This window comes from Haemaphysalis longicornis, unplaced genomic scaffold (genome assembly GCF_048455015.1).
Source record: "Haemaphysalis longicornis isolate Haplotype H1 unplaced genomic scaffold, Haemaphysalis longicornis Haplotype H1 scaffold_12, whole genome shotgun sequence".
NCBI classification, from domain to species: domain Eukaryota; kingdom Metazoa; phylum Arthropoda; class Arachnida; order Ixodida; family Ixodidae; genus Haemaphysalis; species Haemaphysalis longicornis.
In genome coordinates, this window is record NW_027526225.1 from 51469742 (window position 1) to 51495344 (window position 25603).

A 25603-nucleotide genomic window follows, 5' to 3' on the forward strand; every position below is an offset into this window, starting at 1 on the left:
GATTTTTTACCGAAAAAGCGGTCAAAATGCTGTGAAACTTTCAAATTTCGCCTGACAGTGACGTGTTATGGGCAAGAGTGTCGTCACATGGGCCAGCACTGAAAGCGTGTTTCGATGTGTCTACTGCACGTTAGCACTCAACGGACGCGATCAAAGGGAACTAGAGGTGCCATTACGATCTCCCAGTCATGCTTTTGGGTGGGAGGAGACCGGCGACCGCCAATCGCCCTGACAGGATTCTGTGACGTCATAGAAAAGTTGCGGAAAAGTGGCTAGGGAGTCTCCACTGCTTCACATGTTTTCTTTAATATCTCCATGAAGTGTTCGAATTTTGCGATAAAATCGGTATCATTGTTATCAGGGAAAAGCCGTCATTTCAAGGAACCAAACTTGTATTTTGTCTTCATGGTCTCTTTAAGAGTTGACCGCAGTGTACAAGGACACCGTAGATACCTATGAACTGAGAAATCGGGCAGGATTTAGAGCATCGCTGTTCGGTATCCTTTCTCTGTTTCGCTGCGATACGCCCCTTCTTTTATTCTCCAACACTTCCAGTCCTGTCTTACGAGAGTCTGCGTAGAACGAAGTCGCGGCGAAACGGACTATCCAAGCTGCTGAGACTATTGCTGTGAATCGAACGCCGTTGTGTAAAAATAAATCCACATAGATCAAACGTGTTTGAGCGGGGAAGTTGCATAAAGCTTTGCCGTGTACGTGAACGGGAACCTTCGTGTACGGGAACGAGGAACTAATCTGGTTATCTCCTGGCTGTAAACTTGCCCTCATCGTTGAAATGTCGAACAGTATGTCCTCGTGGGAAGTGTTAAAGGGGATGATAACGGGGTGGTATCTGCCTTGCAGGGTGGCGTGGTAAACACAAAGGCGTTCTACGACCTAACAGCTGCATGCGTGCGAGCAATATCCGGAAATCTCGACCTCTTGCCGCATTTTTTTTTTGCCTCGAAAAGTTACACTTGCGTTCATTGTGTGGTGCGGGCAAAAAAAAAAAAAAATGGAAAGAAACATTCGAAAATTTTGATGGGCCATGTTGGGAGGATATTAGGAGCAGACAATAGCGATTGTTTCTCGGCCTGGCTATTACTCGAAGGAAACGCAATATCAGAAGCAGTATCAACCTGGGCTTGGGTGCATTAGGAAAGCATTTTCAAATGCAGAGCTTACCTCTCTCGTTTGGAAGGAAAAGTATTCAATAAATTAATCAGTTTTACTGTTCGCTTACAGAGATGGCACTTGGCAACAATTGTTCGGGTTAGAAGGTTGGAAAGGCACGAATTAAATTAGACAGGTTGTGGACGTTTCAGCTTAAATTTCGGAAAAGAACCAAAATAAGGCGCCATAGCCCATGTGTTGTTTCGCTGCCTCGAAAACTTAACTTGAAAGTTTTTCGCGGAACAGAATGCGTAGCGCTTGAGGCGAGCCACATTCGTTTATTTTGTGCCTTGATTTCGATCCCACGCAACTACGTCAGCGATCGTGTCTTTCGCGGCGAATGACGTCATCACTTCCGCTTACGAGTCGTCCACGCACCCGTGGCAGTCAGAGCACAACAGATGTTTCCGTTCGTCTCTAATATTCACCGCTGTTGATGGCCGTGAAGGGGGGGAGAGAGCACGTGGTTGACATCCGCCGCTAACCGCGCCCGTTTGCACTGGAAAGAATTTGCGCGGCCTAGATCCGCCTCCGCTGCGGGGAACTTTATTCCCAAGGGTATACAGTCGAACCTCGCTGTAACAAAGTATCGGTGCAGCAAGTTAGTTCTTTATATTCGATATTCGTTGTAACAGAGGTAAAAATCAACTAACAAATCGACAATCTGGCAAAAATTTGGCTGGATACAAAAACACAGCATTATTCAAAGCTTTTAACCCACTATAAACGAGGTAATCCTTACCTGTCTCCCTCTGGCATTTCAAACTAAAAGTACCGGAACATCTGAACCCGAAATGAAGCCGGTCAAATGCGCTTTTGCGCCAGGCGACCAGAATTTTCGTATTTTTTTCAAATGAATAAAAAAATTGGTTGTTATGCTTCAGTTCTTTTGTTCCGCCCTTTTAATGCGAACTTCCCAGTTTTCAGCCTTGCGTGAACCAAAAATTTCTTCGTTAACGCCGATGCGCCGCTCTCGGGGTTTTCGTTTCGGATAAAAAGACTAACTCGCCGAAATAAGGCGAGACCGAACAAATTCGTATTTAGGTCACTATAGCCGATAATTCGTTATATCAGTGTTCGTTATAAGGAGGTTCAACTGTATACCGTCACCTTTCGGTGCTGGTTTCTGACCTGGAAGCACGTTTCAGTCGGCCGTAAATCAAACGCGAACACACGCAGTTCTTGATTTTGTTCGAATGTTGTGGATAACAGCATTGCTCGTTGCTAATGACAAAAGATGTGCGTCGCGCGTTATTCTAAATGACAGCAATGTTTCACACTGCAAAACAAACTGCAATGTTTGTTAGCTGTTTGCTTCAACTTCACCGTGTATTCGTACGTTACTCAGTCGCTTCTGCCTTCCTCAAGTATCTTATAGGTGATCGGTAAAAAGCGCAAAGGCTCATGGGTACATTGTCTGCTCCCGCGGAGTCTCGCCACTTCCGGTTCGAGAGCTCTCCTGGCCTCCCGTAGGCCGGCTGCTTTCACGCGAGCGTGTGCTTGTTTATCTGTTCCCAGAAAAAAAAAACAAAAAAAAAAAAACGCTCGCGCATCGCGCATTCAATGAATAACAACGATGAATGCTATTGGGGGCTGCTCTGAAAGGTAAGCACTCTGTGACGAATAAACAGCACACGCGCGCGTAAAAGCCGTCGGCGTACGGGAGGCCAGGCAAGATCTCGAACCGGAAGTGGCAAGAGCAGACGACGTACCCATGAGCCTTTGCGCTTTTTACCAGTCACCTATTGGGGCGTTGAAAGGTCCTCAAAAGCCGCTTGTAGTTTATCCCCCTTAAAGTCCCAACAAATGTTGGGCGCACCCGCTTGCGCTTAGTACGCCTCACAAGCAATGTGGTTGCGTTTGCGAGCAATTACGTGTTTAGTCGGTTGAACTTCGCGTACGTCCTGCCAGCCATTTCGGTCTGCTGTTACCAAGAAACAAAACGGTGGAACAGTTATAGCAGTACTGTCTGCACAGCATGTACGCGTATTGCGTGTTCCTCAACGTGTAGATTTTGACGGCAAGAATTTGGAACTTGCGCTTCGTCGTCATCGCTGGAGACATCGACACGACTTTCAGAACTTGTGCTGCAATGAAGAGTGCAGTATGCACGGCCATAACGAGTGTTACGTGACTGTATAAGGCTTTTCGGCGTAGTCACATCCGATTCTCACATTTCGTCCACCTGGATTTTGATTTTTCCTGTTTGCGTTTTACCGTCGCGGTGTTTCGACTTGTAGCGTGTGTCGCTTCATCTGCGGCTCGCTCGTGTTCATTTGGTCGTTATAGTTACGACCACTTTGTTCCTTTTAAGACGGATCACGATTCGGTGTGACGGCAAATGCGCGCAGTGGCACGTTCGGAAGGCTGCCGAGTTCGGCATGTAAACTGTGCGTTGTGCTAGTGCTTTGCGGGCAAAGGCGCCGATCGGGAGGTACACTGTAAACTGATTTACTCCATTTTTCTCTGTATATAACACCCATACACCCTATCAAAAGACAAAGAAAAACACCCTTTGCAATGGTGTAATTAACGATAAAATACCGTTTAAAAAGCTGTATTCTTCGGTTTTTGCTATGGGCCGGTGGTTTATAAAAAACACCCTAAAGGGTGTTTTATTCAAGCCACGAAAGAAAACACCCTTACAAAAGGGGTGTAAGGGTTATAGACAGTGATTTACTCCGTGTGTAAATCATTTTACAGTGTACTTCGCTGTGGCGGGGATTTACCCGCAAAACTTCATTGCAGAATCTAGTTTGCACTGGGACACTGACGAGACACAACAGGACGTGGCGTGCTAATGTGGTCAGGTATCGCCGACTGTCCTGTTGTGGATCCGTAACGCGTTCCTGTGCACTCTGTAATGAGTAATGCGGTAAATGTCTGCGACCGCTTTGCAATGCCTCGTGCATGGCCTAGGTAGGCGGTGACGTCTTTTCTGTTGGTGCTTTTCTTCGCGCATATGATATAACAGCTAGCTATGCCTTGCGCCAGTTATCTGTCGCAAGTGATTACCTGAACATATTTTTGAACAGTTTTTTACAGCGAAGCGGTCTACGGCTAGGAGGCGAGATGTTATTGTGTCCGGGCCAAAAAGCCCGATGTCGGAAAGTCAGCGTACAAAGACCAAGTTCACACCGAAATAGGTCCATATTTCGGTATTACTTATACTGTCCCTGAAGATATCTTCCCAGCAATGCACTTGTGTTTAGAAGTGAAGCAGACTTTGCGGAGGTCGGTGTATGCTTCGTTTTTGTAAGCTGGCGTTCACACATTGTGTTGTATACAGTGGATTACGGGGAAAAAAAAGCGATGTGCGACAGGGGCCTGGTAACAGCGACGGGAGCGTAATCGTCGACGGCGTGCCGATACTTAGAGAGTTTTAGCAGTACGTTCGTTACGTTGCTACCGGGTTTACCGGGACCCGACTGCGCATGCGCCATTTGTTCCGTACGCGGCCGGCGTCTCTCCCGGCGCTCTGCTTCCGTGTTACCGTATCCGGAGCCCGCAACCGGCTTGCTCGGGTGTTGGAAACTTTAGGCTTAGCGTCCTGGCGAATATTTGATCGCCGCTATCTCTGCAACTGCGAATGACACTCCATAACACAACGTTTCACCTCACTATCATCCCTTTCTCGCATGTGAAACTTTATTTGAGCTACAACTGCCGTGAGCGATCGGGGACCGAGACATCGGCGTAGCCTGTTTCGATGCTTCCGCGCAGGTATCGCCATCTCTCGGGCGCTCGCCGCACCGCGCGCCGCGGCATCCACGGCCGGTCATCGCGGCAGATATATCTGATCGCCGCTTTTAAAATAAGCCCCGAGAAGAATCCCTAGCACAATTTTTCACCACACTAACACCTACTTTCTCGCAGGTGGAACTTCGTTTTAGTGATCAGACTGATCCGGAAGAGCAGCGACAAGCGGTTGCTACCGTGGTCTGCGCTGGTTCGAGCCGCTGAGTGTGCCGAGCTGGCAGGCGCGACCGGCGTGTGCGCGGACTGTTTCCGATGCAGAAAACGCTTCACGGTTGCCTGCTTTATCCATTTCTTGCGTACAAACGTGCGGAATCTACAAGTTCAGCTCAGCGATCGTCGTAGTTGACCATGGAGCAAAAACAGTGGGCGGAGCGGCGCCGACGAGGCGACGAGCCATCGCACACCCGCATCGGGCCATGTGTCTCAAATTCACGCGTACGACTAGTCGTGGTGACAGTCGTAACGATCAGTCGCATACGAATCGCATATACCAATCGTACATGTGTCTAGCGCTTCAATCGGGCAAGGCCAAGGCCATTCCTCCACGTGAACGGCGCGCGACCATGTCGTCACCTGCGCTCGCTCTGGTGCCGTCGCCGCCACCGCAGCCCCTGCCTCACAATGCGTCCGGCCGAGCGCGATTTATGTTAGATTTGCAATGCTTTAGGGGAAACTGCGTTCTTTATTTACGTATTTTTAGCGTGTGGATTTTTGCAACAACTCGGCTAATCAGCCGTCACACGGAACGAACGGTACGACGCTACGGAGTGCTAAAACACGTTTTCCGTCTCACTACACGGAAAGAGCCCGGTACGACGCTACGGAGTGCTAAAACACGTTTTCCGTCTCACTACACGGAAAGAGCCCGGTACGTGCGCGCGCATGCGCAGTCGGGTCCCGGTAAACCCGGTAGCAACGTAACGAACGTAACGAACGGAGCATACGTACTGCTTAAACTCTCTACTCTCTACTAACGCGGCAGCGTCTGACGAGCGCACCCGCGGGACGATACGTACGCGACGAGCGAGAACCATACGCATATCGTGAGATTGAGAATGCTGCAAGGCTCCTTCGGCGCCAAGGTGCCAGCTTGAAAGAGTTTAAGTGAACGTACGCCCTGTTCCAAAGAGACTTCCTCGGTCGTCGTTTAGTCTGGAGCTGCAAAGTGTCTGACAGACTGTGGTTCGATACCGACCCGACTGCAGACACTAAAAGCCCGCCGCACACTCGCAGCCCGGGCGTGTCAACACCCCCCCCAAACGCACGCATGTCCGCTGTACCCTATACAACCTCCTTGGCTGTACCTTCGCAAAGTGGAATGGCCGGTGAATTTTGATCTTTGAGCATGCAAATGAACACGCAGCTGGAGATGTCAGGATATCTGCATCGGTGTGAGGCCCCACGAGTTTCCCAAAGCGTCTCCGGTACACGCGTCTTGTCCAGCTGGCTGATCGGGCGCCCCGGCGCCAGTCATGCCGGCTATCCTTGGTTTACGTAAGCAACTCGGGTGTAATAGAATCCCGGATATATAGGTGGTATTCATTGAAAAGTTTGGCTGTCAATTCCTTCGTTTGGCAACACTGAAATGGCCACGGACATGGCCGAAGCGCCACGGACATGGCGCGACTTGTCGTGCCACTGCAGCCGCACACCGAAGAAAAATATATCACCGACATGCCTCGTCTTCTCAGTTTCAACCGGATTCTCAACGGTGGTGTCAACAGAGTTGTTATTAATTGCACTGACATTGGAGTCGGGGCATTATTTTGCGTTCGGCGGGCTAGAGCTTGGAATGTCCAACCCCTATCATGCGCTTAGCACGGACAACTACCGCCATCCCGCAAAGCCCGACGCATGCCCGACGTAACCAGTGACGGCGCACTCACATAGTTGCCTGCATGCGTGCCTCGCTATTGAATACAGGCTATACTTAACCTTCTCGGTGCTGTTACAGGTTGAGGTGGTATACTATACCTTAAAAACGCGCAATGTCGAGAGGGAAAGCCTTGGCAGACGGGCGGTGACCGCAGACTTATTAGACAGATTTAGTTGGGCGTTCCGGGCGTTAGCGTATTGCTGGGCGTAAAGCGGAGCGTACGCTCGTCGCGACGCGTCCATGGATAGTTTTAGTACAGCGTTTTTCGTAGCGTGCGCTAACGCTTGTGGCGCCACCTGTTGAACCCAACGCGAAGTACCCAAATTTAACCTTGCGGCGCCACCTGTTGAACCCAACGCGAAGTACCCAAATTTAACTTTTTTACGTGGCTAACCAAGGCAAACTGTAGCTGGACGGAGGTTTTTTTTTTTTTTTTCAATGCGTAATGCTGGTTTCGATTGTAAAAATCTTGCAAGTACGATAAAAAATACCCTCTTACCTTGATTCAGTATTAGGGAAAAATATGATACACCCGTCGCGATTGTTTTGCTCAACCGCGCGACGTCGAAGTTTTGAAGCAACACGCAGTGCTCGGGATACTCACTTTATTCAGCTCTGAAATATGGCAGGACCATGCGACAAATACAACTGAGCATGGCATGCGACGCTACTGCGACACGCAAAAAAACAGCGGGTAGACTGGCACGGCGGTTTAGTGATACACTTCACCCGGGTGTAGCAACTCAATAAGATACACAATGCGTTCCTATTACTCACTTCCTCTTATTCGTGGAGTCCAACTACAAATCCTTCCCGTTTCACACGGTAGCGCGACGACGGCACAGGCGAAAATTCTTGAATTCCCTAAATGGAGGCCGCCGATCTGCACCAACACTGCGCGCATTCCACCACCGCGACACGCACCCAAACTACAGTGGCTAGAAGAGGGAAGTGTGATTACCGCCGGTGGGCTCCTATGGCCACCGCCGTCGCCGCCTTTCATGCATCCGCGAGATGGCGCTAGCGGTCGTTTACACGTCGATCTGAGCGCGCGATACATGGCCGCAAGCGCGTTTTGCGATCTTTTCGTTCGAAATTTTTATCGCGCTTCGTCAGAGTTATGCTAGATGTGGTGCTGAAATTTTGTCTGGGATAAGCCGCTGCCTTTAGAGTCAGTTTTGTGCTTGGTTCCAGAAGCTGCTTTTCGGGGTGTCGGAAGGCGAGTAAACGTGGCTCAAGTGGCGGGGCAACACACCTCGAGCGAACAAGCCGCTCGAGCATTTCGATCCGCAGTTAGCGTCGCGCGTCAATTTGTACGCAACACCCAAGGTAAAATGCCGCTGGTGCACCATCTCACCTTGAATGTTGTGCATGCCGTTTCTCCAGCCGGATGCGAGCCCAACGATCTTCCCAAACGTGCCACATTGCCTCTCAAAGCCAGTGCCCAAGAAGAGGAAACCAAAGGGAAGGTTGGAAAAACAAATAAAGTTGCGCCTCCACAAAAATATGCTGCGAATATGGAAGGGTTGTCACTGGACGAATTAAACGACGCCCCCGCGCATATTGCCGCCAACTCTCTAGGTTACTGAAATGTCATTATTCCAAGTCAGGTAAGCACATTTTTAGAATATTTATTTCACCGCAGGGCATAAATGAAAGGGTTCGGTTAAATTAGGATGAGGAATTGAAGAGTAATTAGGTGAATATAAAATAATTAATGATTTCTCTGAAAAACTGTGAGCGGTGAGGATTTGTCAAACTGCCTTTTTGCTTATTGTTTCTGGTAATTATAAATGGAGAAGTATGCGAAACGAAACATTTATTGTTCTCATTATTACTTACATAACAATTAACAGGTGTCAATTAAGCGTCGCCGTTGGTTTTATCATTTCTTCAATTACGTATCGTAATATGAATTTCTTCATTCTTCAGTCAAACCTATTTATAAAACAAATTGAATTTAAAGGGGTTTCTTTTGGTCTTGTCAATTATGCTTTGCTAATTTTATTCAATCAAACCTTTTATGCTTGTCAAATATATCGTGTTTTAGTTAATTAGTGTCTCAAAAAAGCGAAACGAGCACGAAACTAATGTGTTTTCTTAGCTGAATGCAGCCACAACCGACAGTATGGAAAGTACAGTGATTGATAAAACATTCAGCCGTTGCTGTAACATTTCGATAACTACACCCGGTTTCATTAAATTATAATCGGCATAGAAAACTGTCCAATAAATTGTGCAGAAATGTAAATATTCAGTGACCCAAGGTGACTATCTATGCCAAAGAATTCAATGATCTAATTGCAACTTCCCTTTCAAGGACCGCTTTTTGTTTCGGGGCTGTGCCTGCGCCTTCACATGTGTGCGCGAAAAGCGACTGTAATGAAGCGAAACTCAGAAGTTTCCCGACTGGGCGCTTGCGCGAGAGCATGTCAAGACGGCATATATTTCGAGACAAATAACGTGTACTGTAATAGGAAGCGTATATTATCATATAGTTGCTGCAATTGTGAAATAATCTGAGGTAAAAAATTGCGTCGCAAACCACGGAGCTTATCGGACTGCAACTGACGCGGCGTTGACCGGCCCGTCGGGCGACGTGAAAACGAGCGTCAGCGCCACCGTGCGGTTGCATCCAAGAAGCGCACGCGAGCCGCGGCGCCTTCGTCACACTTCCCTATTCTAGCCACTGTACCCAAACACCGCCGCCCGCTTCGGGAGCCATCCAGGTTGTCCTTGGTCGCTCATTTCTGGTCTGCATGCCTGTTGGAACTGAAACGTTGTCGCCTAACGAGAAAAACACGCGACGGTCCGCGTTTTCAGTCGGGGAACCTCCTGCCACGACCGGCCGCCGACATCGCCGAGGCAGCAGCCATTTTGAAAGCAAGGGGCCTTCCAGCAGGTCCGCAGCGCCCCGCAAGCGCCCCGGAGCATACGCTCCCAGCCGTTGCGTGCGTAGCACCGCATCGCCGGGGCGTTTACGTAGCGTACTGCGCATGCGCAGTCGCGAGCCGCCCCGCTGGGGCGTACGCTCGTCCGGAGCGCGCGCCCAACTAAATCTGTCTATTACGTTTCCTCACGAACCTTGCCGCTCCAATTAGGATTTTTGAGGGCAATGCTTATATCGGCTGCATGCCATGAGTAGGGTATAGCGCACGGGACGGGTGCGTGCTTGCCGGAAACATCGGGGAGTGAGACGATAATGGGGGATCCGGTCGACCATGGGAATACAAAAAAACACAGTGACTGTGCATTGCGGCACCAGACGGCCCTCGGTAGAACCGTACGAAATGCCGCGACAAGGCAGGATCGGTGGTGCTGACCTCGTGGCCAATTTCCCGCGAGGGGCAAGCGCCGCTGCTTTCGAAGCGACAGTGAGGGCACTAAAGGCGTGCGAGGGGCGGTCGCCAGGTCGGGCGCGGCCATGGCGGCGGCGGCGGCGGCGGCCCGCTCGGCGACGTCCCGCTCGGCCCGCTCGGCGACGTCCCGCTCGGCGACGTCGTCCCCGTGTGGCGAAGAACCCGCCGAGGGTCCTCCGGAAGAGCGTCTGTGGGCCCAGGAGGACGCCGCCGCCGCAGAGGGGCTGCGCCGAGCGCTGGTCAGTCTCGTACGCGTTTTCCATTGCGGCTGTAGTGGCTAAGATTGGATGAAGAGGTCCCATTGAATCGTAAGGACAGGAACGATGTGCCTCCAGAGGGATTAGGTAAAAAGGGAGAGGCTGCAGTGACGTTCTGTGGCTAGGTTAATCGGGGACGACTAAAAGTTGACACACAAAGGTGCTTGTGTCCAAGTGACCTGGTTTCCCGTCGTCTTTACTGCCCGCTAGCCTGCGTAGTCTACCACAACTCCATCCGGATTTGTGCGTCCGCATGTTGTTGTCGCTGATAAGTAGAGAGGTTAGAATTCTGTGGAGGCAATCTCGCATTTGAGATGGCGGGTTTGGTTCCCGGTGCAGAGGCTCTATTTTACGCTAGAACATGGTGTGTGTGCCTTGTTATTCCAAACGAAAATATGTCCGTACTCGCATTTATCACGACCTGTTGCCTACGTCATCATCACCAACATTTGGAAAATGGTGCACGTTCAGGCTGTTTTTTTTTTAAAATAAAATGTGTACCTTGGTCAAAGAAAAAAATCTGTCCACACTTCCATGTGGATTGTGACTTTTAATGCCTTCAGGCTTGCTTGCCAGGTTTTTTCCCATTTTCACCACGTGGCATGCCCTTCGTTTCTCGTCCTGCAGTTTTCCCAGGGCTACGTGGAGCTGTCCAGCCTTCGGGATGCCCTGGCAACAGTGGGCTTCAAGCTGCCCCAGTGGAAAGTCCGCCAGATGATCGAGGACCTGGAACGGCGAAAGGGGGCCCTTTCCCAGCCCGGACGCCTCTCGATGGCCGAGTTTGAGCAGATCTACGCCGAGCTGCGAGGCCAGGAGGTTTCTGCCGGCTTCAAGGCTATGCTCTCGAAGAAGGTGAACGCTCCTGCTTGGTGGTATCGAGCTTTTCCCAGCAGGCGTGAGCAGTCGTTGCCCATGTGCAGTGCACTGTTTACACGAGTTCAAGCAACGGAGGATAGCAGGATGGTTTGAGAGTGTGGTGGCATGTATCCAGCCTTCAGTTAACCGTCGAGTGAAAATAAAAGATGAGCTCGGGAAAGGGGAGCCAGAAATTGCATTGCTTTCCACCTCTGTGTACTTGAAAATCTTCCAGACTTGTAGGCCACGTGTCGGATTTGGAAAATTTGTGGCTGATTTTTGCATCTGGAGTGTGGCAGAGTCCTAATGTGGTTAAAGCTAGCATGGCACCGACACTGTGTTCCGTATATTTTTCTCTCAGTGAAAAATATTTGACCTGCAGTTACGAACATGTATAGAACAATGTCGTCAATTGCTTCCTTTTCACGTGTTCGTTGTTTTCACCGTTCGTTCCAGGACAACGTACAAACCCTCGGCGGCATGTCCGAGGCATCGAGCGAGGGCACCACCCACTCGGTCCGCCACGAGGAGCGTGCTGCCTTCTCCGACTGGATCAACCGGAACCTGAGTGCTGACCCCGACCTTGCCCACTTGCTGCCCATCGAGATGCCCGGCGAGACCCTGTACGACCGCGTCAAGGACGGCATCCTGCTGTGCAAGATGATCAACCACTCTTGTCCCGAGACCATCGACGAGCGTGCCATCAACAAGAAGGGACTCACCGTCTACACCAAGCACGAGAACTTGACGCTGGCGCTCAGCTCCGCGCAGTCCATCGGTTGCAGCATCGTCAACATCGACGCGCATGACCTCGCCCGGGGAAAGCCGCACCTCGTCCTGGGCCTCCTCTGGCAGATCATCAAGATCGGCCTCTTCAACCAGATCACTCTCCAGCACTGTCCTGGGCTCGTCCAGCTCATTAAACCCGGCGAGGACATGGCACATCTTCTACACCTCGCCCCCGAGGCAATTCTCCTCCGCTGGTGCAACTACCACCTCGAGAGAGCCGGCTCGAACCGCCGCCTGGCAAACTTCACGTCGGACGTGCGCGACTCCGAGATCTACACCATCCTGCTGCGCCAGATTGCGCCCGTCGGGTCGGGGGTCACCACTGAGGCCATGCGCGAGCCCGACCTGCTCGCCCGCGCCGAGGTGATGTTGCAGCAGGCAGACAAGATCAACTGCCGCTCTTTCCTGAGCCCGCAGGACGTCGTGGACGGCGTCTACAAGCTCAACGTGGCGTTTGTCGCCAACTTGTTCAACAACCACCCGGCCTTGGACGTTCCGGAGGACGGTAACGCGCTCGAGGGTCTCGAAGGCCTGGAGGAGACGCGCGAGGAGAAGACCTACCGCAACTGGATCAACTCGATGGGCGTGAGCCCATACGTGAACTGGCTGTACAGCGACCTGGCCGACGGCCTGGTCATCTTCCAGCTGTTCGACGTCATCCGGCCTGGACTGGTGAACTGGACGCGCGTGCACCGGGTGTTCAGCCGGCTCAAGGGCTTCATGGAGCGGCTCGAGAACTGCAACTACGCGGTGGAGCTCGGCCGCAAGCAGGGCTTCTCGCTCGTCGGCGTCGCCGGACAAGACCTGTTCGAGGGCAACGCGACGCTGACCCTGGCGCTTGTCTGGCAGCTCATGCGTGCCTACACGCTGTCCGTGCTGACGCAGCTGGCGGCCACGGGGAATCCCATCGTCGAGCAGGAGATCGTGCAGTGGGCCAACGGAAAGGTCAGTGGCCGTCCAGTGGCCGTCCTGCGGCCACTCTGAAGAGCCGTTTTTTTTAATGTTAGCGGGGAGTGGTAAGTTTGCGGGAGCTGCCGTGCTTAGTTGTGGTTGTGTCGACATTGTGGTGCTTTTTAAAGGGGCCATGAAGACAAAATACAAGGTGGTTCATTCAAAAGGCTGCTTTGTCCCGACAGCAACGATAAGTTTTACCAATAACTTCAAACAAGTAATGCCGGTCGCTGCTGAGCACGAGGTCGCGGGTTCGATTCACGGCCGCGGCGGCCGCTTTTCTGATGGAGGCGAAAAGCAAAAACGCCCGTGTGTGCGAGATTTCGGCGCACGTTAAAGATCCCCAGGTGGTCAAAATTAATCCGGAGCCCTCCACTACGGCGCGCCTCATCGCCTGCGTTGCGTCGGCGCGTTAAACCCTACAATCAATCAATCAAGTAATGCCGATATAATGAAAACAGATGAAGCAGCAGTGACTGCCAAGCCACTTTCCTGCGTCTCCACCGACATCAAGAAATTCTGTTTGTGCTATTGCTGGCTGCCGACCAAAGCCACCACCAAGGAACAAGCTGTTAGTGCACTATTACGTTTTCAGTACTGGTTGACATTACATCACTCCTGCCCATAATACACCACTGCTGTGTGAAATTTGAGTTTTTCAATATTAATTGCATTTTTTCGGTTAAAAACAGATTTGTATTTGAACGAAACTGGACGAAGTTGTATTTTGTCTTCATCGCCCCTTTAAAGGGGCACTGACACAAAAATTTTGCATCTTGTTTTTTTTTGTTGCGATAAGTAGCTAGTGACCTACTTATAACCTGTAGAAACCTCATTTGCTTCAGCGTGCGACGGTTGTTTAATTAGAGGCATTTTCAATGCGGCCAGTCGCAGTTTCGGTTTCAGCGAGTGCCGCGAAACGATGGATTTTGTGGATTTTGTGTGAACAAAGCTGACCACGTGACCGTCGGAGGGATATCACAGTTAGAGCAGAGCCGCCGTAGCACTGTCGAATCCGCATCGACGGCAGTTTCTGCAAATGCCCCCCCGTACTGATCTCGTGAGGCGCCTAATTAAAAAGCGACCGTGGATGTGACGCAGGCGCTGCGAGTGCAAATGCTACCGCGGCTAACGAACGACGCGCGCCGCTCGAGACGGTGGGTGGCAAGACGCGCGCTGGGAGCAGCCGGCTGGTCTGCCTACAGGTCCGCCTACAGATGTGTTCGGCTTAGCACTGCGGCGGATCTTCGAGTGCCGCTCTCGTAAGCGGTGCAGATGACAATTTTTAATGCAACCCGCCATGGCATCATTAACTCCTTTCTCATGTAAGCCACCATGGTCGGGACTTGGGGACAATTTCGTGCAGCGGTAACAAGCTATCACTCGAGCTACCTGCGCCGGCGTGGGCCACTTCGCGGCCGTGGCCGCCGCCTGCACAGCAACCGTGCGGCTTGCTCAGTGGGCTTTTCATGCCTCCGGCGCGTTTCCGCATCCAATGGTAATAAACAGTAATAGAAACAGAGTGCCTGGAATCGCTGTAGAACTTTGGTCGCGGCCAGCTGCCCGATGAGCTGACGAAATCACGGCGCCTCCGCCGCCAACGATCGGGTCGTTCGTTCTCGAGAGCAGAAGCTCCGCCCTCCGGCCCTCCGATTGGAGCGGCGAGCCGGCAGTGCGGAAGCGGCAAACACAAACTCGTGACGTGTTTGGATGTTGTTTATTTACACTTGCGCGTGGTCCTCTGCTGGCCGCTCGGTTGCGTTTAGCACACTTCAAAATTGATTTTAAATATGTTCTAGGCTGTATTCACCGCTGATATTTTGCAGATGATGTATATGTGTTCCCACCAATCTATCTCTGAAGTTATCTCGCCTTCAAAATTTTGTGTCAGTGCCCCTTTAAGCTTACGGGATTGTTTTCTGCCATTTGTCATGACTGCTTGTGCGCAATTCGAAGTCGTTGACAAAGGGAGTTGAAAACAGTCTTTTGGCAATCCCATATGCTGCAATTAGTGGGGCTTGCTGGAAATTGTGCCTGCTTGTATTTCCTACTGCACTGTTTAGTGAGCAAAGTTTAGTGAGGGCGGGTCAATCTCCAATGCGGGTGCCATGGAGTCATGGTAACAAATGTAAGATCTAATGCCACCAACAATACAATATTAACACTGCTCATATAAGCTGTTGCGTTAAATTAGGAATTGTGTGGAAGCATTTTTTATTTGTTAAAGTCATAATTTTAAACTAACTTGTACATTGTGAATGTTCCACCTGCTGGAGTCACAAATAAATTATGAGGCATCCCTGTATGATGAGAAACTAATAATTTTAGTTTCAATTTTTAAATGAAGTATACAATGCAGGGGCAAATGATACCCCATCGCATTCATTTCAGTGTATTAAGCGGAAGGCTGAACAGTATTTGTTGACACTACTACACACATATATTTATATGTATGTACATGTATGTATGTATGTATGTATGTATATGTAAGTATGTAAGTGCGCACGCAGACGCGCTGTATGGGTAACTGCTCTGGAGTATGCCCTTGAAGGTCTTGCTACCACACATGCGGACTGAGCGATGTTGCGGCCCAGTTTACCATATTGTGCAACTGCCAAATGGTAAAAGCAGTGTTGTGCAGTTCTCTTGCCGTATTGAGTGTAGCCTGTTAAGGTAGTCTTGGCTGAAAAAGCTTTAAAAAGTTGTACATAATTCTAATCATTTCCACTAGTGGCCATCACTGGAGGTTACATGTAACGAAGCTTGGTAATGTGCGGTAATGTCGAATCAGCTGTGGACGCGATGCACTTCTGGTGCTGTAGTATGCCGAAAGCCTAGCCTACCCAGGGACAACTCTTAATTTGGGTGGTTTTTTGGCTATGCACCATAAATATGGTGCCTTATCTATCAGCTAAGCACATTTGTGGGGCAAATTGGATCTGAACCCAGCATATTTTAATGTAAGTTTGCTTGCTCATGCTATATTTTCAGCACCACATTTAATAGTTTAAGTGCACTAGAAAGGTGCACATAAACTTTAAGTGCACTTAGGCAATCATGCAGAAACTGTAAGCCATCTAAAAATAGAGGTGATGCGTTTTAAAGCACTACGAAGGTAACAGGCGGGTGTAATGAAATGTTGCAGCCTTAAACTAATCGCAGTGTCCAAACATGATGGAATAGCTTTCACTGCATTTTGCAATGAGATTTGTGGTTTCTTTTTTTGTTGCAACTTCGTGATTGCAGCTTTGGGACCTGTCAGCGGAATTCAGCCCCTAACATTTTTTTTTTTTTTTCACCTAAGGTGTGGCGGGATAAATACGCATGAAGCTAAACTGGCCACGCTAGTTTAGGCAGTTTTTGCACAAAAAATATGCCCCACTCAGCGGGCGGATGAAACACCGCTGCTTCCTACACCAAAGTAAGCCTTTTCTCCTTGACCTAAACTCAGCGTGTTATGCCTCCAGAATTGCGCAGCCGTATTGCTTGAGAATACGCAAATGCAACCTGGCAAATTCTTATTGAGGTCATATTGCGTGACGCTCGCGTGGGCGACGGCTGTGTGCCAAGGTCTGCGTGCATCTTTCCGCCTGTACACTATGTACGCGAGGCAGCTGTCTGAGAACTTGTGAGTTTGTGACTGCATTAACGTCGAGGAAGCTGCGCCCATTCTAGTTTGTATAGGCTGCTCCTTCTAGTATAGGGTGTGACAAAGTGGAATGTGTACAAGACAGATGACTAACAGTGCTGGACTTGTTGCTGCATTTACTAAAGTCGTGTGAGTAAATTTAAAGGCACCGTGAAGACAAAGATCACCTTTCTTTAATTTTGACAGAATTAGACTTTGGTAACTCTCTCAGCTGTAATCCAGATATGAAGGATGTTGAACTTCAGAAATGCAATGGGAAAACTGGTATCAGTTTAACTGTATGTTGGCATTCGAGTGATAGCACCAAACGGAAGTAGATGCATCGCTACAGTTGCCCGGTCATGCTACTTGCCAGTGGCTTAGGATGGCGGTTGCCATTTGCACTAAGATTCTGTGAAGTCGTGGAGAAATTGCCAGAAAGTGGAGAGGCTGCCATCGCCTCGTGTGTTTTCCTTATCTCCAATAATTGTTTGAAGTTTGTAATAAAATTGTCGTCATTGTTATCAGGAGAAATCAGTGTGTTCAATGAACCAAACTTGTGTGCGTTTTGTTGTTAGCAAACGGAGTTCAAGGAACATGCGTGGGAACAGCTGGACGATGACAATACTACTAAGACCCAGGAAATTGCAGAAGTGAAGCTTTGTTATATCGCTCAACTGAGGCTAGGCTGTGGCCTTATCTTTATGGCTATAGATAACTTGTTTCTTTATTACTGTGCATTGATAGTCCCTCTTATCGGGCAGAATTTCCCCACGCTCGCACTCGAGAACATCAGTATAGGTATGATTTGCATTGCATGGAGGCATGTACGTGTTCCTACCACCTGGGGCTTTTTGGTCGTTGACGCTATTTCGTACTAGTATACTACAACTACTCCAGTAGTAGTAGTAACAATACTAGTAGTATACTATGACTACTCGTCCTGCTGTTACTGCTACTACTGGCACTACTACTATTACTACAGTACTAGTAATATTATACTACTACTATCACTACTACTGTTACTACTGCAACTGCTACTACTGTTCTGACAACCCGTAATTAAAGTGAAGCAGAAGTGGAGAAACAAGTTGGCTTGCATTAAATTACCGTATTTTCGCGTGTATAACCCGCCCCTGCATATAATCCGCACCCCCACCTTCAGCCTACAGGAAATGAAAAAAAAAATCCTCACGCACATTTTATACAGGACGCACATTTTACGCACAGACCGCACATTTTATACAGGAAAGGCTGCACCAAAGCTACTGCTCAATTAACACATCACATACTATGTAGACAGAAAAAGTGTGTAATTAGCAAGTAGAATACACTGACTGCAAGGCGAAAGTCACAATTCACTCAGTGTCACTGCTCTTGCTAGAGCTATCACTTGAGCCGCAGTCCTCACTGTTGTACACAAGGTCATCTTCGGTTCCATACATGTTGTTTGTGTTTTTTTTTTCTTGTTTTCGTCCTTGTTTTTTCTTCCTTGTCCTTGTATGTTTTGTGCAATCGCCGCTAATGAAGGCTTAGTCAGCGTTACTGCGTAGGAGCTTCACGGCACAACGCGCATTGCCATGAAGCTGCACTAAAGGAAAAACCCCGCGTATTATCCGCACCCCCACTTTGCCACTGAAATTTTCGCATTTTTGGTGCGGGTTATACGCGCGAAAATATGGTAAACAGCTGCCGTTCCCAGTTTACATGTGTAGCAAACTGAAGCTGGGAAATGAGCAGAAAAAGGAAAAAGTGGTGTCCTTACGAACAAAATGTGAAACTGGACCGGCTGAGTTTTATGTGGAGAGCATATCGCTGGAAACTGTGGCACTGTTTTCGTTTTTCACTCTTTTCGTTTCTTCTTTCTCTTTTTTTTTTTTTTTTTTTTTGACGCCAGTATTTGGCATTGCTTTTCTGAAGCAGTTTTCAACTCTCCGAAACCGTATGCCATTGCAAAAAGCATGTCTGCCATAACTCTTTGCAGTCCAGAACATTTACCCACTTTCCGGCCGTTCCGGTCCGCAACCATTTCGGCAGTTTCTGGCTCCGCGAAGAAAAACACAAACTGTGCCAGAAAAACTCGCAGGATATTTGTTTTTTCTCTTGCATTCTGCTTGCAACTTCTTTACCAATGTTTGAGCAGTGTGGGAAACCGCTCGAAGCATTCTCCAGGGTGCAAGCCAGGGTAGTTACTGCAGGTTTTGCAGAAAATGAGTTTCTTTCCTGCCTCCTTGTGTTTTTCTATCGCTACAAACAGCACAGTTCATGCTGCTTCGGCCTGGGAGCTTGTGATAAAATGGCTCGTCCCATCTAGCCTTTCCTCGCACTCCATACGTGCTGATGGGCCCCACTTTTTTGCTCGAGCCCTCATACCAGCTGTTGGAGGAGGTTGCGGCTACAGCTCAAGCCTTCAGCTGTTTGATGAGGTTGCGGCGGTATTACAGGTTTCACTGCTATTTCTCCATGATTCTGTAGCCGTGTGCGCCTCCAAATAAAGCTGTTGACAGTGGAAATCTCCAGATGCCAGGAAAAAAAAGCTTTCGTCGCCATTTCATTGTCTTTCGACAAAATGCGTCGCTCACAGAGCAATGATCTAAACGGTGCTGTCTCCACCGCCGTCACGGTCTTCATCACTCGCTTCTGTCGGATCACTGCCATCACTAACTGATGGAGGCACACAATTCCCTTCCTCACTGAAGTCGTTATTGCTTTCACTAGGTGTGCCACCGTAAAATGGCTGCGATTAGAAAGTGGCCGTGCTTCTCAGCGAACAGCGCGACTCACACGAAAGCGCTCTGGATTCCAGAAGGCCCGTGCTGAGCATTGTGCTGCACCCTGGTGCAAAAAGAAGAAAACTTGACCACACAAAGTTCACTTGTCCCTCAAGAGGTGGCGCATCATGCACACGAGGGATATGGGTGAATTGCTGTGAGAAAGACCGCAAAATTTAACCCTGGACGCCTAAGGCGTACCGTGACAGCGGACTGCTACGGCAGTGTTTCATTGCCGGGCAGGGCCCGGCAAGGACTGCAAGGGGTTAACAAAGGCCACGAGGCCGTGAGCACGAGAAATGCATATATTTCGGCAAGGCCTTTCTGAACTACTAAAAGTGGTGGCACGCATATTTGAGGCACAACATAGGCACATAACCGTTAGGTGCTAGCCTTCTTTTAACCAAACAAAAATACACGGACTGGTTTTTACATTTAAAAACGGCGCAGAAGACGGGCCTAAGGAGTTCACAGACGACACAGCGACTGACAAACAACTGTGCGCATTTTAATTCGCAGGAAGGTATACAGGAAAAGCGAAGAAAAAGAAGAGGAAACAAAAAAAAAGCGAAATAAAATTTTTTCATAAAAGTGATAACAGATTAGTTAATATGGGAGCATTTTTATCCGCCGCGTGATGATTTTTAGACAACTAGTCATGTTAGGTATGCATCAAAATATTATTTTGCTTTTTTTTTTTTTGTTCTTCCCCTTGCCTCCTCATGTATACCTTCCTGCAAATTAAATGCGCACACTTGTTCATGAGTGCCTGTGTCATCTGTTCCTTCCTTAGTCCCGTCTTCTGTGCTGTTTTTAAACGCGAAATTGTACCAACAATCCCTTCAGTACACCCTTTTGTGATTTTTACAGAAACAAACAAAAACGGGTTAAAAACAGCCGTGAAAAGAGGCGAGATGAAAACATAACAAATATAGAAGATGCTGGCTCAAGCAATGCCATTTTGGATTGTCATTTTGAAATGCTGCTATATTGACATGAGAATCGCATCTTTTCATTGCTTTGGTGGCTTACGGGTGTGCAAGAGCCGAGAGAAAACATCAAGCCACAACAAAACCAACGTGTACTGCCATAAATTTAGTGTGCAAAGTGATGCTGTGTCATTCCATGCGTCTTTCCGCACTTAGTTCCGTGCATCTATTAGCGTGCTCAATCTGTGAGCTTCCTTAGTCTCCCCAAACAAAGAAAATGCGTTTCTGTCTCCGATACTGCATAATTTAATGGTAGTTATTTTGCATGATAGCTAAGCTCGTACACCAAATGGGCGGTGCTTGTTTGTGTGTGGCGTTCAGCTGTACAGTGACCACAATTTTTGCCGGTGCCGCCCTATGAAGGAACCTGCTGCATGAAGAGACAGAGGATGTATCAATTGTGAAATGACAGTGGTTTTCAAGCTGTAACTCTTTGATGCCAAAGTTCAGGCAATGTTTTAAAGATGCAGTGTGCACATTTACTATTGTTGGCTAGTAGTAAAATTGTTGCCCCTGGCCTCGTGTATTGAGCTTCGATGATGCTGAATTTTGTGCTGCTCACAGGTGCAGTAATAATGTATGCCTCCCCTCTCTCCCCTTTCCTTGCGCAGCTGAAGTCAGCGCAGAAGAGTTCGCAAATCCGCAGCTTCCAGGACCCGTGCATCTGTGACGCGCGGCCCATAATCGACTTGGTGGATGCCATCAACCCTGGTTGCATCAACTACGCTCAAGTGCTCAATGCCACTAATCAGGTCAGCCATCGACCGCCAATCGTGGGATGGGCCACCCCAGTAACATGTTTTCGTGAGCTTCCTCGTTTAAGACGCCACAAAATATACTGTCTTCTATTGCCTTCCAGCTTGCCTTCTAGGTCTGTAGCGACCCAAAAAGTGCTTACCGTATCTCTCTTCAGTTGAAAGAATGCTAGAATAGCTGTGTCTTGTGTGCCATTGGATGGGACTATAAGCACTCCACTAACGCGACGTCCATGGCATTTTGTCAAAAAGAATGACCTGTGTAAAAATGCCCCCCTCGCATTATATTCGAGGTCTCGTTATTTACGGGCAAATACGGTAACTCGCCGATCACTTGAAGCGGAGACGGTGACACTGTCTCTGCCTCCTGCAGTGAGGAGCCTGTGCTCCCCGCAGAAGATCCCGAAAATGAGCTTCAGCTCGAGAATGCACCTCTGACAGAGCAGGGCGTCAGGGGCTCTAGTCAAGAAGAAAACAGAGTTCAAAGTTGTCCTGCTTCAATAAATAGAGGACATTAAAACCAGCTTGAATCGCACAGTTGCGTTGTCATTCAGAACATCCTTCCCGCCATCCTCCGAAATGATGAATCCACTAATGGAACTGATACACACGTAGCTCAATGCTTGGGAAAGCAAAATTAATCACCTATGTGCCTGGTCCCATACACGGTTCGTCAGCGGACCTTGAAACCCAAGGACAAATTGTGCTCATGGCAAAACCGTCAAAAATACAGGGCACCTCAAAATTATACAGTGGGACTGTAGGTGTTTTAAGAAGCACAATACACCCTATATCAATATTTGGAAACGTATGGGGTGATGTCAGACGTTATTGCAAAGCAAGATGTCGGCATATCTGTAAAATTCAGGTCATACAGCACACACCAAGTAGTAGATCTATCCACCTGTATCCTTGGGCACAAAGATTATATGGCAACCACTATAGACCTCGGCTTAGACCGGGATGTGGAACACATATTTCTACAAATGCTTCACACTAGACGCTTCCAAGGCAGCGTCTGCGTGCTGAACATCTATAACCGGCTGAAAACACTGAAAAGAGGCTTTTGCAGCAATCCGCAAAGCCATCCGAATCTTAGAAAGAGTGCGACTTGTTGTCATGGGAGGCTTCAATGCTTACAGCTATCAATGGCGATACTATAAAGAAGACTTGAAGGGGAGAAAATTAGCGGCAAACATTGCAGACATGGGCTTTACCCTCCTACGAGCACTCTTCATCCAACCGGCATAGGAAACAGCGTGGCTTGGTAAGCATGTCCTGACCTCTCCCTAGTTCGCCATGCGAAGAACTATGCATGTATCAACACGGAAAAAACATTAGATAGCGATAACCGCGTCCTCATTGTAACGATAAAGGTGCAAAAACTGAGGCACACGCGAGGGAAAGTGAGACGTACTGATTGGGCCAAATTTAGGGACTCGGATCTTCCAGCACTCGATCAGGCAATGGGCTAGCATGTGTGGGCTGATGCTGTCATAAACAGTATAGGTCAACATACATGTCGTTCGTATTTGGGAAACCCGTCAGTCTCTCCAGTGGTCTCTACGAAAGCGAGACGCTGTGCCTCGTACATGCGTTTGCCTTTTAAGCCGTATGATGTATGCATTGCTCTACCTCAAGTTATGAACGAGCGTTCTCAAGAAACTAGACACTACAACGAGGACAGGTATCAACAGAGCCCTTGGACCCCCTTCCAATATGTTCACTGACTGACTGCCACAGCTCTGCTTGCGCAATACGATCGCCGAGTTCATAGAGGCTGATTACACGAGCCAAACCATGCAACTGTCAGTGAGAGCTACTGGTAGGCAGGTTCTGAAGATCTCCAGATCACGCTACCTCCTACTGCTGAAGACAGAGCGGATATCCCTCCTGCCTGGCCCTATAAATTCATCGTCAAACCCATACCCCCGTAACATGCACCCTGACTGGAACAACTTGGGAAGACGCGAATCCTGCGCAACAGTCGCAACAAAACAATATGGCGCCCATAAGGGCAAGTATTGTGTAAGTTCCCACACTGGAAGGCATCTGCACGGTCAGGGTCCTGCACGAGGCAGCACAGGGGGACGGACTACTGGTGAAGACTAGCAAAATTGTCTGCTGAAGAGGCGGCGATAGCACTGGCCGCCACTCACCCCGACGCAATGCACATACCGTATTTACACGATTGTAGGTCGACCCTTTTTTTCAAATTTGACAATCCAATGTTGGGGGGTCGACTTAGAATCGAAGTCGAACCGTCTACCGCTAGTAGCGGCAAGAGAAACGAGAAATCGGGGGTGCTACGAGGTGGGGACAGCTTTGCACCCTCGTTCCCGTGGTTATGGTCTACAGTGTGAACCGCATGGGGCATTTTCTGCTCGCGGAAATGCGCCGCGCTGACGCTGCCGCTAATTCCACCCGCATGCTGCGCGCTACGCGATCGGCGGCGGCAACATGGCGGCGTCACCAGCCACGAAGAGGTGCGCGTAGCTCCAGCGACCGCTTTTAACCGCTCTTTAAGATATCACTGAAGGCTCAAACGAAGACGTTTGTGCAGGAAAGGAGCTGATAATGTGGTCCAAAACGACACTATAAAGCATTATCCGCGCCGCTATGGACAGCGCCAATCAAATATCCGCCACCGTGGTAAGCCTTAACATCGGCAGCGCCAGCCGGCTGGGGCAAGTCATCAGGCTGCTCCCACTGCCGCGCTCGTCACGCGTCATACCGAGGTAGAACGGTAGAACTTCAAAGCAGCAGAAGCTGCCGCGCGTGGGGAATCGTCGACGCCGGCGTGAAAAAGTTGCCCGCGCAACGCCGACGCGATGGTGGGAGGTTAGTAAATCGCGCGCGGCCGCTTCCGTCAGCCGCCATGTTGTTTATTTTGGTATCGCGTGGCTGTGGCCGCTGCCGGTTGCTTCGATGGTTGTCATCTCACAGCGGGTGTGCTCTTCCCGCTCAACCCATAGCGCATGGTTATTCCGGGTGCTTTTACAAAAGCTTTTCTTTTTTAACATCTACCGCGCATACCGCGAGCGCACAGCTTTTGTGCGAGCATCGATCATTGATGGTAGGGTAGAGACGCCGTGTGGGTTGACGGTAGAGCTTCTCTTTGTGATACAATTTTCTAGGCGGCGCTCGCATTTTTTTTTTTTTGAGAGATGCAATTTTGTGGGGGTCGACCTACATTCGAGTCGACTTACAATCGTGTAAATACGGTACTAATATCTGACTCGCAGCAAGCGTGCTGAAATTTCATCGAGCGTCGGGTAGCACTCCTTCCCAGGGAAAATTCTGACCAACATTGATCCAGAAACCTTGGATACCATGAAAAAACTCATACGGGTGCCTGGCCACCAGGAGTAGAGAGGTACAAGGCTGTGCTCATGCCTGCCTGAGCATCAATCTCCCCGGAGTTACTCTCACTTCCCAGGCTCTGAAGTTGCACCCGTACCTCACCCACTCACCACATTCTCCGAGGTCACAGCATACCTGCGCCTTGGCAGGCAGGTGTTCCCAGTGCCTGCCAAGGGCCCGGATAGAAATGAGGAGTGCCATCTTCACAGGCTGCGAACAGGATCATTTTACAGCCCCTCAATTTTCGAACACATCAACTCGTCCTTCTCAGTTTTCTGTAACTTCTGCCGGCCAGTGGGCCGATGCATACCATGTGGTATGGGCCTTCCAATGTGATCCTGAACTAGAAGCCAAAGTTGAGCCCATGAGGGAGGGCTTAGATCTAAGGTGGCCCTGTCCGGCTGCTCAAACTTGGAGTGTTGGCAGGCTCTGGTCCAACGGGCATGGGCGGCGGCCTTGATCAATGGGACCCCAGAATAAGGAACACCGCCCGTGCTAGAGGTTTAACACCCTCTGCTTCCCTTTAACCCTGTCTTGTGTGCTGAGAACGAGGTCGCGGGTTCGATTCCCGGCCGCGGTGGCCGCTTTTCTGATGGAGGCGAAAAGCAAAAACGCCCGTGTGTACGAGATTTCGGCGCACGATAAAAATCCCCAGGTGGTCAAAATTAATCCGGAGCCCTCCACTACGGCGCGCCTCATCGCCTGCGTTGCGTCGGCGCGTTAAACCCCTCAATCAAATCAAATCAAACCCTGTCTTGTGCGTCATTAAAGTTTTTCCTCCTCCTTCTCCCCTCCGTTGCATCCTCAAAGTTTCTCGCTATTCGCCCCGAGCGCGAACACAGTCGGCCCCTGGCGGCGGCGGGACGAACCGCTCCTAGTGTGGATGGCGCTCTCGCGTCGTCTGCTTTTTCACGTTGCTTGCGGCGCAAGACGCGTGCTGCACACAACAAAACAACCAATATGTGTGCTCGTTTGGCAGTAAGCAATGACATAGTTACCTCTGCTTGCGCATTTCCTCTAGAAATGCAATAATCAGCAGCCGTTGCGGGTTAATGCGCTGGTTTAATTCCACGAAACATCT

At 49.4% G+C, this 25603-nt stretch overlaps 1 protein-coding gene across 1 annotated transcript in view; it reads left to right on the forward strand.

Moving 5' to 3' along the window:
- Nucleotides 1-25603, forward strand: part of Fim (plastin-2 fimbrin) — a 65531-nt gene that overhangs the window by 29377 nt on the left and 10551 nt on the right. The window contains exons 2-4 of the mRNA XM_077693259.1: nucleotides 11049-11273; nucleotides 11733-13010; nucleotides 21016-21156. Of these exons, the coding sequence (XP_077549385.1) occupies nucleotides 11049-11273; nucleotides 11733-13010; nucleotides 21016-21156 (1644 nt within the window). The remainder of the gene's footprint in view (nucleotides 1-11048; nucleotides 11274-11732; nucleotides 13011-21015; nucleotides 21157-25603) is intronic.